General features: G+C 35.1%; 1 protein-coding gene across 1 annotated transcript; it reads left to right on the top strand.

Moving 5' to 3' along the window:
• Positions 1 to 495: 495 nt before the first annotated feature.
• Positions 496 to 18,791, top strand: LOC123554143 (monocarboxylate transporter 13-like). The gene is made up of 6 exons (XM_045344068.2): positions 496 to 623; positions 14,815 to 15,038; positions 15,462 to 15,605; positions 16,148 to 16,916; positions 17,212 to 17,262; positions 17,862 to 18,791. The coding sequence occupies exons 4-6, from the start codon at positions 16,349 to 16,351 to the stop codon at positions 18,167 to 18,169; spliced, it is 927 nt and encodes a 308-aa protein (XP_045200003.2). The 5' UTR covers positions 496 to 623; positions 14,815 to 15,038; positions 15,462 to 15,605; positions 16,148 to 16,348; the 3' UTR covers positions 18,170 to 18,791.
• Positions 18,792 to 19,192: the final 401 nt, after the last annotated feature.

Below are 19,192 nucleotides of genomic sequence, written 5' to 3'. Positions count from 1 at the left end.
TACTAGGTTTTAGTGTATTGTTTGCTCGCCATATTCATGTATTCTAACGAACAGTCAGTATATTTTTCGCTGGTTAACAGGATAATATGATCTCCTCAATTTAACGGTACCGCCTAATGTAGGCCGCTGCAATAGCGAATGGTGAAAATTTTGCTTTACATTTTACTTTTAATATATAGTTGAAAGAAAAGAGTTAAAAACCATCAGTTTTATGAATGTCAAGACAAAGAGAGATTTTGTGAAAAAAAAGACCATATCAGCCGCGCCATGAGAAAACCAACATAGTGAATTTGCGACAAGCATGGATCCAGACCAGCCTGCGCATCCGCACAGTCTGGTCAGGATCCATGCTGTTCGCCAACAGTTTATCTAATTGCGATAGGCTTTGAAAGCGAACAGCATGGATCCTGACCAGACTGCGCGGATCCATGCTGGTCGCAAACGCACTATACTGCTTTTCTCATGGCGCGGCTCAATTATACAATCAGTAGACAGTCGAAATCGGGGACAGTAGACATAGTATGTGCATTTATTAAACGAGATATATCATTCAATGCAACGAACTAGTTTACTATGCGTTTGTGGGAATGTATTGCGCTGATAAAATTTAACAGACTTGCAAAGTAAGTGAATATTTATTTAAACATTACAGATTGAACTACATTAGCTCCAGATTTACGCAAACGTGGGGTAAGGATAAAGCATGTATAAATGCAGAGACATTAAAATCCCTACTACAAAAAAAAACAAGCAAAGTCTAATACAGTGATAGCATAAGGAAAATGCTTTTCATCTAAATTGAATTTACATTATGCCCACATAATAACTTTAATATTCAACGGATCAGTCAAATTAATCCATGTTCCGTTGTGTAACATGCACGATGCATAGTATAACCTTACTGCAAGCAGCGGACAATCATGCAAATATCATTTACGCGCGGCGTAGCTTGTCCGTGTGTAGGCACTGTTAGTGCACTTTTTCTTCTTCGAAAAAAAATCATATCAATGCCGTATGAGTATGTAATGCAAGGAAAGGCTTTATCGAAATAGGTGAGAATCATTTTTTTAAAAATTAGCTAGCTATGCTCGCTTTGGAACGGACAATTAAGATTTTGTACTGTAATAAACAAAATTAAAAAGAGCCATTCGACTCCAGTCCTACATTAGAAATGTTCGTTTCTTTACGTAAGTGCAGACAGATATATTTGTAAAGATAAATCCGCGAAAACTGTTATTGAGAAAAGTACGGGAAAGCGTTGGATTACATTTAAAAAGTAATAATAATGTTATTATATCTGCATAAAATTAAGTACATGTAATAAAAGAAATAGACTAAAACAACACATAACACACCATGTAAAATGTGAAGATGATTCCATAATATTATTGTCACTAAATCCAGGAATTCTAAACTTTTCGCCACTTTTCAAAAGTTACGTAGGAATATTAAAATGTTCCTTCACTATTTTGAATTAATTAAATCAATAGCCACTGTGGATGTGTATGTAAATGCAGGAGTACGCTGTGTTGGCAACACGACCAACCCTTTGTGAATTCCGCGTTGGCATGCCTAGTATAAATGTACCAGTCTCGATATGAAAAACATACAAGTCCTACAGAGAATGTTGGGACGATTTCAGCTAGAAAACTGTTTCGAGGGCGTTGCACATAATAATCAATAAATCCGCCATGCGCTTTAAATATCCCCGTATATTCAGAGCAATAACTGCATGTTTTCTCTGACCCAGTTTCACACATGTATACACCGTTAATGGCGTGTAGATTTCAAAGGGAAACAATTCGCTAATTCACTCATTATGTGTGATATTTCACTACTAGTGCGATAGACTTAGAAATCTTTGTCCGATATTATTGATTTTAACACTAATAGCTGTTGCTTTAAAAACAAATTAATGAAAAGAAATATCTAATTAAGTAACGTCAACTTCAACGTAATTTTACCGAAATCGAGGCTTGTGTCATTTGGGATAAAAATGGCGGGACACATTATAAGTACGGACTTATCTTGACTTTTGCCGCCAAGCGTGTAGATTTATAAAATTGCGAATCAAACCGTAAAACGGAATGCGACTAATGTACCACTTAGAACATGAAAACTATTGCATATTGTCACAAGAAATAGCACAATTTATTTCTACAAGAGATCATAAATGTATTTATTTTATTGGGGACGGTTGATCATATTATAAACAGTAGGCTGTAGGCTTTTAATAATAATAGAGAGATAGCGTTACCATTCAAATGCGCACGCAAAATGTGAATTAAACTTCTACATGTATGCATAATATGCACCCATCAGATAAGCTATACCTGACATATGACATGTACATTTACACATAACTTTTGTGTGAATAACTTTTAATGTTCTGGATTTTGTAACATGAGCCGCTCTTTGAATCTACAAGGTATGAGTATCCGCACAAGTTCAAAAATCGCAACCTCTCAATTACACAAATGTTCAGCAAACCTGTATTAAGCATCCCACAAAGAAAATGCCACAGGCAATTGGCTGCCTAAGTCAGGTGGTATTGAGGACAAAATACCTTTCGTGTACAGTGCCTACCGCGACTGCTCGATGCAAAGACCAACTTAAGACCGCTTACAACCAAGGTAAAATATACAGAGATTTTATGAGGTTCAATTTATCTATGACAGTCGTTGCACGGCGTCAGTACAAATATAGCCTGTTCCCCTATATTCTCGCGTTACTAGAGACAATAAATACAGTAAGCAAGCAAATAAAAGCATAACAGTTATTTCGTTTAATAAGCATTCTGAAACAACAAACACAAAGAGCTCGATGGGAAATGACCGCTACTTTATTTCAGTGATATTATGGCATATAGCATTTTGAAATGTATAGAAATGAACATATATAGAAGAAAATTCATTAGTGAAATTGCATTGCGACTTACAGGCAACGCAATGAGGCAGAAGCCAATGTTATAAGATGACAACGAAGAAACTGGCAAGATGCAAAAAATTCTACGTTTACAATTAACTGGAAAGTAAGGTGAATTGTTCAGTGTTTGCTTAAACTTGTAAACTACCGAAATATGGGGGTCACTGATTCTGAATATTCTATGAAATAAAATTTTACAAGAGAACATAAAAGCATTTAACGAGTAAAAATACTTTTTATGTCTTATACAGATGTAACCGGGTCAAACGCTTCGTGAACATATTTTAAATTTGGAAACTCTGTATAAGGTGATTCAATTCTTAAGATTTTGCATGGTAATAGATCCGAAGGTCTTTTCTATATATTACTAATTTTTTAGTATATTTTATAGATATGTATGTTCAATAGTAATCACTTATTGCTTGTGGTGTATGAAACATTCCAGAATGATCAAGTTGGCTATATGTTCTAGAGATGTTGAAGAGTTTTCAGTGACACGAGTCGGCTCTTTTAATTAAGTTTCGGAGATCATTAAGTAATAACATTTCTTTGATTTTTTGACTGTTCAAGGTTTCAAAAGTTAATCAATCCATTTGTGTTAATCCTCACTGATTAAACATGAGAACAGCTTTTTAATGCCAGGACATGTTTACAACTGACACGTTGTGATGTTGCGGGCAGTACTGTGTCTAACTACAGTTTATGGGCAAACTGTGGTATCAGAGAGACCATTGTTTTGCATACATAGTATAATTAAGATTGGCAGTAAGCGGGTGGAGTTTTTCTCTGTGGAAAAAGCAATCTAAACCGACCCAGTTTTCTTGTAAATAATTGATCTTTTTTCTAATACTGCTTTGTTACTGTCAGTAGACAGAGTTATCGTCTGTCCTGATTTTTTTCAATATCTCCATTTAGGAATAGTATTATCTGCTTAATTCAAAATATCTCTAACTTATAAAATAAAATATCGAAATTGGATGCAATTTCCATATTGTAGATATCAAGAGTAGTTTGTAACAAAAGCAACACATTATTTTCACTTAACTTAGTAATGTTAATAAGCAATGTGGTATAAAACATTTATAAACTTCACATACAAACGCGTGAGTGGATGACAATGGAAAATAAATGTCTTCTTAAAGACCCACCACGACCTAAAAACCTACTTTTTCCCCCCGCTTGAATTTCATGCAAATCATTCCGATAATACAGTGATACGATTGATATAATACAACTATTCTACAATGTGACAGGTGAGCAATTTAGACCTGCCCTGAATTAATGAGTTTTTACAACTTCATCTGCAAACTTATTCATTCATTCTCTTTTCAGTATAGTTTTATATACATAGAATAATCACTGTAGAAACAAAGAGTGGTCAGCACTCACCTTAATACATACATCAAGTACTGTGCATACTATTATATTTATGAGATGATATATTTATACATTAAACAAATTGTCCTGGTCTTATATATGTCACTGTCAACATGTAACTAGATACTTGTTATCTCTCATTTTCTTCGTGCAAGCATGTATAATTACCATCATGGAAATACAAAAGAATACAGTTTTTTTTTGTGGCGCGTCTGCCATTATAAAATAATTAGCCATGCTACATTAAACTATTAAAGACCCACCACGACCTAGTGACCTACTTCTTTTTACCCAAAAACTTCATGAAAATCATTCTTAAAATACAGGTAATATACAGCTATACTACAAGTTTTCAAACGGACAATTTAGGCCCTTCTTTAATAAATGTGTTTTCACAACTTCATCTGCAAACTTATTCAGTCAATTTCTATTCAGCATAGTTTTAAGAACCTAGATGAATAACTATCTCATACTTTTGAAAGAAAATGTGATCGAAATTTAACTAAATACACAGCTTTCTGTACATATTGCTACAGTAATTAAATAAAATGTAAAGACATTAAACACATTGTACTTGCCTTATATATGTCACTGTCAATTTGTAACTTAATACTTGTATATCTCAACTTTTTTTCATGCAAATATGTATAATTACCATTATGGAAATACAAAAGAATACAGTTATTTTGTGGCGCGTAGTAGAAAAACACTCTGCTACCAAAAATGCACGTATAATGTGTGGAATAACGTTCATTTTAAACTTAATTATGCATATAAAATTTCCGCATCAATATCTTTAAAAAACTCTTAGGCGGACGCGCACACTTTACTGTCTAGTTTTAATAATATTTTATTGCATATATTTATATACATTGTAAGCACAAGCATACAACGGACATACATAGATACAACATGTAAATATATAAAAGGATCAGATATAATAACAACACTATCGGGAGCCCTCTCCTGAAAAGCAGACTGTAGGTAATATTTTAAAAGTACTATCGCTTTGTGATATATGTGAAATACGACTTTTCCAAATTGAATATACAAGAATATGGATATCAGAAAAATGGTAAAAAGTAAAAAGAAAATAACTGCTGAAAAAATAAGAGTACAGAAGACGATGAATCAATAATGGTTCTAGGTTTCTACATCAAAGTAAACAGACCATATTTTAATGAAGCAATGAAATGTTTTAAACAAATGATGTTAGCACAAAACTATTTGAAAGAAAAAGAAACATAGCTAAAATAAACGTCAATGTATACTAAATATATGACACTCTTTGTTCATAGACACAAACAGTATTGACAATATACGAGTTATTTATTTATGCAATACATGATTTTTTATGTTACACTAGGAAAATAAAGGTAAACTGTTACCTTTGTTAATCCCCCGCCGTGGCGGAGGGATTATAGGAATGGTCTGCGTCCGTCCTTCCGTACTTCCGTCCGTCCGTCCTTAAAATCGTGTCCGGTCCATATCTCCTAAACCCCTTGAAGGATTTTTATGAAACTTAGGTCAAATGATCACCTCATCAAGACGATGTGCAGAACCCATGAGTCAGCCTTGTCAGTTCAAGGTCAAGGTCACAACTCAAGGTCAAAGGTTTGAGCCTTCCATTTTGTGTCCGCTCTATATCTCCTAAACCCATTGAAGGAATTTTATAAAACTTGGGTCAAATGATCACCTCATCAAGACGATGTGCAGAACCCATGAGTCAGCCATGCCGGCTCAAGGTCAAGGTCACAACTCAAGGTCAAAGGTTTGAGCCTTCCATTTTGTGTCCGCTCAATATCTCTTAAAGCCCTTGAAGGAATTTTATAAAACTTGGGTCAAATGATCACCTCATCAAGATGATGTGCAGAACCCATGAGTCAGTCATGCCGGCTCAAGGTCAAGGTCACAACTTAGGGTCAAAGGTTTGAGCCTTCCATTTTGTGTCTGCTCTATATCTCCTAAACCCCTTGAAGGATTTTCATCAAACTTGGGTCAAACGATAACCTCATCAAGGCGATGTGCAGAACTTATGAGTCAGCCATGTCGGCTCAAGGTCAAGGTCACAACTGAAGGTCAAAGGTTTGAGCCTTCCATTTCGTGTCCGCTCTATATCTCCTAAACCCCTTGAAGGAATATTATAAAACTTGGGTCAAATGGTTACCTCATTAGAACGATGTGCAGAAATTATGAGTCATCTATGCCAGCTCAAGGTCAAGGTCACAACTAAGGGTCGAAGGTTTGAGCCTTCCATTTGGTGTCCACTCTGTATCTCCTTAACCCCTTGAAGGATTTTCATCAAACTTGGGTCAAATGATCACCTCATCAAGAACTCATGAGTCAGCTATGTCATCTCAAGGTCAAGGTCACAACTGAAGGTCAAAGGTTTCAGCTCTGTATCTCCTAAACCCCATGAAGGATTTTCATGAAACTTTGGTCAAATGATCACCTCATCAAGATGTTGTGCAGAATTCATGAGTCAGCCATGTCAGTTCAAGGCCAAGGTCACAGCTAAAATCTAAGGTTTACCCTTTCACTATCTATAGCAGTGGCGGGGGATTTAGCTATCTTTCAGACTGCCTTGTTATATAGGCAATGCAGAGATTTTCATAATCATGCATGTGGCATATAGTGTCTGTATGTATGAAGAGGAGGAGTAATTATGCATTTAAGTAAGGGATTACGTGGGAGACTGAAGTATACTTCTATATGCAAATGTATGTCGAAAATTCGTTTTTGCGTATAATATGCATGTACCGATATGTACTTTAAAGTAATTTAACTTTTTATATCGGATTATAGTTTTTAAAAGGTGTCATACTGGATTAATTCATGAATGTACAAGAGAACGCTTGTGGGTATCATTTGTTCATTAGATACAGTATATTATGGATAGGAGGTCGAGGCCCAGAAACTGTCTATTCTGTTGTCTTTCATTCCACAGTCTAACTGTTGATCAACAATCTTGTTTGTTAAATCTTCAGTTACAAGCATATTGAATTGATCAGATATATGATTTACTCATGAACACACTCCGTTTTGTTTGCTTGAAAGTGCTTACCTTTACACAGGACTTGTACACAGACATCTCCTACCTGGTCGATTGGATGTGATCTCTAAATATTATCAACAGTTATTAGCAACCATTTTTACAGACATGACTGTTCGGGACAGAATTATTATAGCAGCAGAAATAGCATCCATGACCGCTGTCCTACTGACAGCAGACTTATAGAATTCTCCAAGATCATTGGCGTTACCTTGTACTAGCTCTAGAATATTCGTTATTGATAGTGATTGGCGAAGAATATTCCTTCATTCTGAGATGGTTGAGGGAGGGAATTTACATGATCTCCTTGCGGACCGTCTGAGGGGCTTAATATGTCCTGAATCGGTTTCTGGTGTTCTCAGACACCTTAAATCATTCGATACTGATATTGTAATCAGTTATGTATAGAAGTTCACAAAAAATTAAAAAAGTTGTCAAACAGAGGTTGTATTTTTGTCTAGAATTTCAACTGATTAACATATTTCACAGAATTGACAAATAACCGCTGAAAGTAGTCCCACCGCGAAACTCAATATTAAAGACATCCAATGGCTATCTCTCACTAAAATATTTTACATTTGCGTCTTTACTATAAATGCAGAAAATTCTCCTCAAATACTTTAACTTTACTAAATATATAAATTAATTAATTGTGTATGAAGAGCTACATTCGTCATTTAAATGTAATAATAAATATGAGATAATGAACTATTACCCTTAGCGATGACATTGATGGAAGGGTTACAGAACTGGGAAATAGTGGTTAGTAGATCAGTGCGTAGATTTGTGTATTTTGGACAGACAAGGAAGTAGTGGTAAGAGTTTTCTATTTCACCGCATTCGCACAAAGGAGAGTCAATGATATTGTTCTCAAATAAATCAGATGATAGAGAGCTGCAGTGGGTACGCAATCTTGTATGAAGGACTTGCAGTTTGCGGTCACCAGAATAGAAGTAACCGGGAACATTTGGTAGATCTTTATTTAACATCCGCTTAAAAGAAGCAACTGTTGTAGCATCTTGTGTCTGAAGTGGAAGAGCATTAAAATCTCTGATAACAGAAGGTAAAAATGATTTATAATAAAGGTCAGTATGTGTAAGAATGTATTGCGTGTCATTAGCATTTCTTAATGGATAACGATGATCACTACCAACTAAAGACGGGACAAGATCTGAAAGATATTGCGGGGTAAGATGGTTTTTCATTTTAAAAAAGAATAAGTTTATGTTTGTATCGTCTGTTCTCCACAGATTCCCACCCAACCTCCCGCATGAGTTTGTCAATAGATACAAGTTTTGTTGATCCGGTAATAATTCTGGCCGCTTCATGTTGGATTTGTTCTAGCTCTCGTTTTTCATACTGATTACAGTTGTCAAATAATACATCACCATATTCCAGAATTGGTCTTATGAATGATATATAGATAACTTCAAGTGACCTTCTATCAAGCTGAAATTTTATTTTTTTCATAGTATTAATCTTTTTCCAAGCTTTACTTTTTATGTATTCGATGTGTGCGGACCAGCGCAGATCGTGTGAGAGATTGATACCCAAGTGTTTGTGATTACGGACTTCATTAATTTGTGTGCCTTGCATTTGAATTGGGCAATGATTAATATTTCTTTGTGTTTTACGTGATATAAGTAAAGATTCTGTTTTGGAAGGATTAAATTTCACCAACCATCTTTCTGCCCAAGAAGTAATTTTTTGTAAGTCAGAGTTTAAGATACTCGAAGCAGTAGCAGGGTCTTCCACTATAATAAAAAGATTTTTATCATCAACGAAAAGTCTGATATTTGCTTGGATGTCTATGACTATGTCGTTAATGTAAATAAGAAAGAGGAGGGACCCAAGAATTGAACCTTGTGGTACACCAGCAGTGATGATCTTATCAGACGATTTGCAACCGGGAAGAACGACTCTTTGTTTTCTGTTGGTAAGGTAAGATGAAAAACATGAAGAGATACGTCCAGAAATACCGATAGAATTCAATTTGAAAATAAGACCCTTGTGCCAGACACGCTCGAAGGCTTTACTTGTGTCACAAAACACAGTTCTGACCTCTTTACCAGAGTCAATGGCATGTGCAAATAAGTTATAAATGTATGTAAGCTGATTGAGAGTGGAGTCACCTGGAACAAAACCAGACTGAAGAGGAGTAAGGATATTATTTTCCCGGAGGAAGTTGAAAGTTCGTTTGAAAACTATTCTTTCAAATACTTTATTGACAGTACTGATAAGAGATATAGGGCGATAATTGTTGACTAATGAAGGATCACCAGATTTAAAGAGAGGACAGACATTCGCTTCCATCCATATGTCAGGAACTTGAGATGACTGAATGGAATAGTTGAAGAGAGAACAGAGAGGACTACTAAGTTCGTAAGAAAGCTCACGAAGTATTCGATTGTTAATTTCGTCAGGACCAGCTGCCTTCCCTAATGGAAGTGATTTTAATACCAACTCCACATCTGCAGGAGTAATAACGATGTCATCCAGAGTTTGGTCGGAGTCATGAAGCAAGTCGGGGAGAGAAGGAGATTGGTTTTCATCAATTCGTGTCTGGGCAACAAAAAAGTCGTTCAAGAGATTTGCCTTTTGAGTTTCATCGGATATGATGTTATCGCCAGAAGAAAGTGGGGGTATTGAGAAAGAAGAATGAGGCTTGATAAAAGATTTTAGACAAGTCCACCAACTCCTCAAGTTTCGATTTTCTTGTTTTAATTTCAGGGCTAAATCATCAACGTGTTGTTTCTTGTTTCTTGTTTCGGAAACGGTCCCAGTGATATGTCGAGTCGGTGTGTTTTGCTTTACGGTAAAGTCGTTTACGTTTTCTGATAAGTAATCGCAGGTCATTCATAAACCAAGGCGGCTCATTTTCCCGTATTAAAACTTTTCTATTTGGAATACATTTTTTTGAAATATATATAATTTTACTAGATATGTTATTGGCATATATATTAATGTCATTGTTTTTTAGAGAATCCCAGTCACTCTCAGAGGCTAGTCGTCTAAGAAGATCGTAATTCCCCTGTTCAAAAATCCAAACTTGACGATAAAAGCATAGCCGCTTTGGCTTTTTCAAGTTAAGTAGACAATAGATAGGGCAGTGATACCGGACGTCTTGTGGAAGGAAAGGATCCCCAACACCACTAGAGTGGATAAGATGCTTGCTTGAGGCGAAAATGAGATCAATTGTGGAGGCTGATGACTCTGTATAATGAGTAGGCGAATCTATAGCCTGAAACAAAGACAACTGAGAACATATATCATGGACTTTTCTGGAGGATACAGTATTCGCTATGTTTAAGTTAAAGTCGCCCATGATTAAAATATTTTCAATTCCTGTATCAATGGCTAGATACATCGAATCAACAATCAAAGCATGGTGAACAGGGTCTGTATTAGGAGGTCTGTAAAAAACTCCAAATAGAATGTGCTTGTTGGAAAATACGATTTCAATCCAGATGCATTCAACACCATTAATTTCAAGATCTTGGCGTCTTTTGTAGTGAATATATTCTTTAACATAAAGTATTACTCCCCCGTAATTATCTGCGCGATCCTTTCTTTCGGGATGAGCAAATGAGTTCAGAATGAGATCAGAAGTAGGAGAACGTGGGCCTAGCCAAGTCTCTGAGAAGGAGAGAATGTCAAAATCCATCAGTTCTGCATAAAGTGTGTCGAGTTTTGGAACTATGCTCTGGACATTATAGTGAACAAAGGAAAGATTCCTAGAAAGGTCAATATAGTCACTTCCAGAAGAGACAGACGATGTAAATGACGTATTAGAGTTACAGGATACAGGTCCTGGATTTTTGTGAACATCACCTGAAAGAAGGATGATTGTAGAAATGTTCCAAAATTGAACAGGAACAAAAAGCAATATGCCAGAATAGAAGAGATGGAGAGAAAAGATAATGTTTAAATGATGGTTCTTGCCAGGTGGATGTAAACGACGGTGTACTGGTAAAGATAAGTTTTTGAAAGTCAAGTCATGATCGTTAATACACAGTCTAACGCAAACAGGGATATAATTGATGTAGGTGGATGTGAACAGTACAATTTGTAAAAGAAGAAATCTAAACATGAAGTGAGTACGAAAAGCTCTCATGCTGGTTGATGAAGAATGACTATTTACTCTTACGTTATTGCTGACAGTAAGCACAGAAATTCAAAAGTAACCAGCATGAGAGAACAATGTAGATGTAAGTTATATGAAGCGATCAAGATCCAGCAAGACAAATAGTAAGTGTGCGTGTTCATCCTTGAGGATAAGCATAGAGAAGAGAAAAAAAAAGTAATATGAAACCGAGAAACATTGTCTCACGTGATAAAGATAAGAAGTTGGAATGGGTGCAAGTATATGTGTACAATGAATAGAGTAAGTGTAAGGACTTAAGGAAAATTTCATCTCACACTGTGTTGAGAATAGTTTGTTATTAAGTAAAGTGTATTGGAACTACCAGTATTTCAAGCGCATTCAATTAATGCACAGTGATGTTACTGTTTTGTATAAATTATATTATACTATGTTGTTTCCGCATGTTTAAGTAACGCCGCGTTGTAACTAAAGTATTTTATTGTAATATCGCGAAATGTATACCAATAAAGGATATGTTTCGAAAATATATTAATGTAGGTGAAATTATGAATTTAAAACAAGGATGAATAACTGCTGTTCAGTTAATAGTTGAATCGGCAGGTTATTTCAACGGACATCAGCTTTATATCTAAATACTTAAGTATAAGTTCAGCGCGGACTAATTGGGCTGAATATTCTCATTTCAAACCGTTGTTTAAAAAAGGAGCAGTCATAACTTTTACTGTCAACTCATCGAGCTAAAATGTATAATATAGTCATAATGCTCAACTTTATATTGATCAGCGAAAAGAACTGTTATTTTTATGTATTAGTAGAACAAAGTATCCTATGAATTGGTAGAACAAAGCGTAAAGTCTAGATTATCTCATTATACCTGTAAATGTTAAACTCATTATACCTGTAAATGTTAAACGCATAGTACTTGCTACATGTGTATATTAGATTTACATGTTAAACAGGCTCTATATATCGATTAAAAAGTATAATAAGTTTCAAGATCAGCCCTTGTAATTTGGCCAATGCAAGCAAGGTTGTGCTAAGTCTATGTCTAGACAGAAAATCACTTTCTAACTGTGAATGCGGGTAGCACGTGCTTATCATGTGTAAATTTACGGCTAAGTATTTACATATTATGATAAACTATGATTACTCGCAGTTCATTAATGAGCGCATTAATCATTCAGGCATAGCATTTGATCACAAGCTGAATTACTACTTGATGAAAGATACAAGTATACTAGAACAAAAAAAAGATAATCATAAACTCTAAACACTTCCTTAAAATATGATCATTCAGGCATAGATTCGTTCAGAAATACCAAATAGTTATATGATAAATGTACAAATATAGTAGAAAAATCATGACTGATGTTAAATATCACAAAAGTTTATCAGTGTGTAAAACGTGGTCAATCAGGCATATATAAAGTATTTGAATTTGAAGCAATGAATTACAACTTGATATAAGTACAGTATATTAGATCTACCAAAAACAAGCATGGAATGTGACAAAAAGTAACCATTAAAAAAAGAAAGGCATTCGTCTGCTCAATAAATACATATTAGTTAAACAAAATATATACAGTCAAAATCATGAATGCTTTAAATAGGTTATATGCGAACAGTAGGTTTGTAAAATTGTATGAATGACTAGGCGAAATGATAACCTATAGTATCAAATCTGTCATGCCGTGTGTACAAATTTCAAAGTACGAAATAGTTTAACAACGTGCAAAAGTAGCGGTAAATATATGTCAGGAATATACCTTTGTATACAAAACTTTACAAATCAGTATACTTATTATTGGTTGTATATTCAGTAGCTAATCAAAAATAACGGTCACAGCAACGACCCTACAATAAAATTTTATAAATTATAAATGTTCTGTTACGCATTGAGGCTACAGGGTGTACCTAAAACGTTATAACAACACTAACTTTCAGTCTTGTTCGAAATTTACCAGATCGTCACTGCTTGTTATACGGTGAATGTTTCCATCAATGCCCTTCACTAAAACAACACCATCTGATGTCCAGCAGCTATCGATTTTGTGACGTTTGACCAATATTCTAGCAGTGTAGAAGGCAAAACTGCGCTGTTTCGTGAGATCCTCATTTATATATGTACCAGATAAAACATTCGTTTTTAGGGAAGCCCTTGCCGTGTACATGCGTTGACGAGCCCGGTATGATATAAATTTAACAATTATAGGTCTAGGCCCTCCATCTTGATTCGGTCTACCCACACGATGACATCGGTCAATTTCTGACAGATCCATTTTGACGTTCATTTTTTTACACGTTTCCAATATTATGTTATCAGTGTTTTCGTTTTTTGATTCAGGTATACCAGTTATTCGAACATTATTGCGACGGCTATATTGTTCAGAGGTGTCAGCAGCGACTTTTAACTGTTTTACACTGGTTTTAAGATTTTCATTTTCCTGCTTTAATTTCAGATTTTCTGTTTCTAGTGAATTTATTTTCTCCTGAAGCCCCGAAAGAACACCGTCAACAATAGATTTCACAGACAAGTTTACTGCTTCTTTTGCTAGTTCCGAAATATCGTTATGAAATGAAGACTTTAACACTTCAGCAATTTTCATAAGGTCTTCTTGGCTGAATGACACATTTTTTGTACTTGAATCATCATCCATAGTTTGTGGTAAAGTGCGAGTTTTCTTCGAGTCGAAACTTTCGAATGGCGAAGACAAAAAACGTTTTTTATTCGTGTTTGGCTCGGGTGTAGAATCAGTATGTGACATATGTAATGATATTTTGGCAACAGGCTGTATATAGAGATCGTCACTGTTACAGTATTATATTGTGCCCACTGGCGCGTAAAACTAACGTGAAAATGTTCCGTTTTCAAAAACACACATTTAACAGTATAATGTATATCATGTCAAATCATACTTCTCAGTTTGAGTCATTAATCCTTTTCCTACATCCAGCACAAAATTCCAACCTCAAAAATTGTTACTAAATCATATTATTTCGAATTTTCGGCACACACAGAGAAAAACCAAACATTGCCGCCATGATCACCGTAACAGTCGATTGTTTAAAAATCTTCCTTTATTATAATAGTGTTAGTACACATCTTTACTGTGTTCAGCTATACGTGTAAACAGCTGGCATTATTTATAACCTAATGCATAGTAGTATGAATACACATAACCTTGTTTACTTTATGTTTATATAAATTATATATAGTATTTGCTCATGTTTTAAAATATGAAATTTGTGTCTAGTATACCTTTGATATTTGTAGATACATGTATCATAAAGAATTATATTGCAAAGTATACAGTGTAGAGTACTGGTCTGATTTCATATTGTTAATTTATTTCAGAAGAAATGAAAAAACTCCATGATTAAATCAATGGAACGACAGAAAGACATAGACCGGGGATGGGCATGGTTAGTGATGATGTCATCATATATTGGGATGATTATATACTGCATACCTTTATTCATGAGTGGAGTCTTGTACATAACCCTCCTCGAGAAGTTTAACGAAGGTGAAGCAAAAACTTCACTAATAGGCGCAATCAGCTCAGGATTACTGTTTTGCAGGTAAAATGCTATTTTCTAAATAACTTTGTCAACCTTAAACAACAATGAAATGTTATTTTCTATTTTGCTTATAAGCTGCTTTTTTCTACACTTGACGTTTAACCTAGAAGAAAAGAAGCGTTTAAAGTGGTGATTAACCTTTAGTCTGCTAAATCTTTAAATTGGACTGGTCCATCATTCAATTTGGGCAATATCATTTATTATTTGAAGGGGCGTTCAATGAAAATTTACTGACTGAAACGCGAACAGTGCAGACTATGATCAGCTTACATGGAAGTGCAGGCTGATTTTGGTCGGCACCGGTAGCAAAAGCAAAATCACTTGCCGCCAGCAGTCTAAAGGTTAAATACAATCCGTGTTCTGGTTTGTCTTTTCTGATCCGGATATTCATATAAATGCGATACGTTCTTTCTTGTATTTTAGCTCCTTTAGGTGGAGTCATTAATAATCGATATAGCTGTCGAGTTTCCATCGTACTTGGTGGCGCCCTAAAGACTACTGGCTCTGCCGCAAGTGCTTTTGTACCAAGTCTCGACTGGATGCTTGTTACTGCCGGCATGTTTGTCGGTATGGTATACTTTTTAATATTGTTTGTTTATTAAATTCATTTTTTTTTGTCCTTGAAACTATTTTGAACGAACTGTCCTTAAATCTTATTTGTTTGGTGTGGCTAGCTCCAAACTATACGCGATGTTGACGCGAATTTCAAAAATGTAAATAGTCTGAAGATTTAAGAGATTTTACTTTTTCTTTTTAGATCCACAGTTATGTAGATTAAATGAGATTTATTGAATGATTGATTTATTTATCAAGTAATAGGGGAAAAAAGGCGAGCTGTATAGAGTCTTGCATCATTTTCAACTCATATACTAAACGAGGACAACCGTAAGCTAATATAGGTTTCTGTCCAATTCCTGAATGTTATATTATTATCGTGAATAAAAATATGTTTGAGCTAACTCACATTCTAACCTAATTTTGCTAAGTACAGTTCATTTTTCTTTTGTGTATGTAGCTTGAATGTAACGTCCATAAACATAATTCAAAGGCAAACACAACAGAGATCTGAATAAAACATTTATCTGTGCAAATATTATGTTGAATTACAGGTTTTGGGTTTGCAATTTCTTCTTCCGGACTGATTTGTGTCGTAGGATTCTACTTCGAAAAATGGCGGGATACTGTCATCTCATGCGCCTTTCTCACAGTTGGTCTTGCAATGTTTATTTCTGCACCGTTTGGGATATTTTTTGGTGACAGAATACGGACTAAGTGCAACATTTTTAATTTTGGCATGTATTCAAGCTCAGATGTGTGTTTGTGGAATGATAAGTAAACCATCTTCTATTGAAAAAGAAGTACACGGACAAAAGAAAAGAGATAGAAAATTTGCGGGAGAGTCTACATCGAAAACATGTTTAGATGTAACACTGATGAGAAATTGTCCCTATGCATGTTTTTTGTTAAGTATATCGACATGGAACTTTAGCCTTTGTGTCGCGATAATGCATCTCCCGAACTATGTCTCAACTCTTGGTGGGAGTAATCGTGACATTGGACTACTTATGACGTCATTCTCCATAGCAAATACGATTGGCCGTTTACTTGGATCATTAACAATTTCGAAAATTCGCAATAAATGCTTATACGGAGTTCTTGGATTGACTGGGGTAATAACTTCACTATTCGTATTCTACTCGGATTTTACGGGTGGAACTTACATTTTTGCGATTCAGTTAGGAATGTTTATCGGCTGGCCTAACTCGATGATGACACCACTTTCACTGAGATTTGTAGGTGTTCATAAGCTCTCGGAGGCGTACGGATTAGCCTATATTTTCTGTGGTCTCGGTGGATCAACAGGACCAGTTCTAATTGGTATTTATTTTGTTGATGTTTCAAATGATACGCTATAAACAGAAAAAAAATAGCATTTCGACTGCGTGTGAATATTTCTAACAACAAGATTCTGTTCCAAAACAGGTTAGGTGTTGGCTTTAGTCTGAGAAATTTGTTCCATGTCAATATCTTTATTCAACAATAAGAAACGTGTCTTTTCCTTTTGGTTATACTAGTATTTTACTTCATAGCACCGATAATGTAAATTAGGTTAATATGTTCAGTCATATATTTGTTTTTATTTAAATAATTAAACTTTTAAATTTTGTTTAAGGTTACTTGTGTGTGGTTACTGGATCGTACACATACAGTTTTGTTGTAGCAGGTGAGGATTAAATTTGTTTTCATAACATAGGGTCTCAATGACCGCGTGGTGAAGGTCGCAGATTTTGAATCATTGATCCTTATCACTGTGGGTTCGCAGCCTCGCATAGAATATGAACTCTTTCAGCTGACTTAGGTAGGTTGGTGGTTCTAGCAAGCTGCTCGCTCGTTCCTGAAGTAAAGCCAGGAGAGCAGCACAAAAATGTTGAATGTGACCGTATGACCAATTATTGTGTCGGTGTGACTTTCAATGAACCAAAACAAGTCCTTTTACAAATGTAAAGATACTGAGTGTGTTGTCCGTTGTGAAAGTACAAAAAATGTGTAGTACCAAATGCAATGACCATTTTGTAATTTTAATGTTGTAAAATGTATAATAATAATTCAATGCTTAAAAGAAGTAACGTTATGAAACATGTTGGGTGCAAAAGTATGTAATATATAAAAACGTTTGATAGTAACGCTTGATGCTTACCAAACTTGGGAGAACACTGATGCTCACGCTTGTTCTGTAGCGTACTGTGCGGAAAATGAATTGTTTTCAACTGTTCAGAAATGTCAGCTGGATAATTACGTTTGTCTCTTTGTTTGCTGTTTCAGGTGTTGTTCTTTGTTTTGGGTGTTTATTTGGCGTATGTTCCATTTGCTGTAAACATGATTCGACTACTGTCGATGAAACAAAAGAACTGGTTATCATACCAAAGGATGGTCATGTTGTTGAAAAGTCATTTCAGCTCGAGGATGACTCAAAGATGAAGGTTATAGTGACAGAATCTGACAATTTATTTGATTCTTATTCTGGTCGGGATTTTCATAAAGAAAGTGCCAGAAGAAATGCAACATGTGTACAGCGACAAGGCCTTGCTGGAGAGGAGGCTGATAAACTATTAATGGGTGATATACGATAGATCAGAAGTATTTGTCTTGGCTTTTATTTAAGATATTTTGGAATTTATATGATCATTCAATATACTCTCATATACTCACCAAATGGTATATATCATTAAATTTTAAATCAAATAATGATGAAGATTATAATACACCCATTTCTCTCATCTGACCCTATTTAGAAATGTCATGATACTGTAGCTGATCCAAACCAAACTGCGTGTTGGTTTTAACATTTCTGGTTCTTTTGAGCAGAAACAAGGCATCCCACAGGGTAATTTCTATTTTACAAGTTTTTAGCTCACCTGAGCAATGCTCATGTGAGTTTTTGTAATCGCTCGATGTCCGGCGTCTGTCTGTCTGTCAACATTTAGCTTGTGCGATAGAGGCTGTATTTTTTAAATGATCTTCATGAATTTTGGTCAGAATAATAACCTTGATGAAATCTAGGCCAAGTTCGAAAATGGGTTATCTGAGATCAAAAACTAGGTCACTAGATCAAATCAAAGAAAAACTTTGTGTATGCAATAGAGGCTGTATTTTTTAATTGATCTTCATGAATTTTGGTCAGAATGATAACTTTGATGAAATCTACGCTAGTTTTGAAAATGGGTTATCTGGGATCAAAAACTAGGTCACTATATTAAATTGTAGAAAAACCTTGTGTATGCTATAGAGGCTGTACTTTTTTAACTGATCTTCATGAAATTTTGTCAGAATGATTGCCTTGATGAAATCTAGGTCGATTTTGAATATGGATTATCTGAGATCAAAAACTAGGTCACTTGGTCAAATTATAGAAACATCTTGTGTATGCGATAGAGACTGTATTTTACAATTAATTTTCATAAAATTTAGAAAGAATGATTGCCTTGATGGAATCTAGGTCGCTTTGAATATGGATTATCTAGGATCAAAAACTAGGTCACTAGGTCAAATTATAGAAAAATCTTGTGTATACGATAGAGGCTGTGTTTTTTTCAATTGATTTTCATGAAATTTGGTCAGAATGATTGCCTTGATGAAATCTAGGTCGAGTTTGA

Source organism: Mercenaria mercenaria, chromosome 7 (assembly GCF_021730395.1).
Source record: "Mercenaria mercenaria strain notata chromosome 7, MADL_Memer_1, whole genome shotgun sequence".
Classification (NCBI taxonomy): domain Eukaryota; kingdom Metazoa; phylum Mollusca; class Bivalvia; order Venerida; family Veneridae; genus Mercenaria; species Mercenaria mercenaria.
Note: the sequence above shows the minus strand (reverse complement) of the source record. Positions and strands in the feature narration are given on the sequence as shown.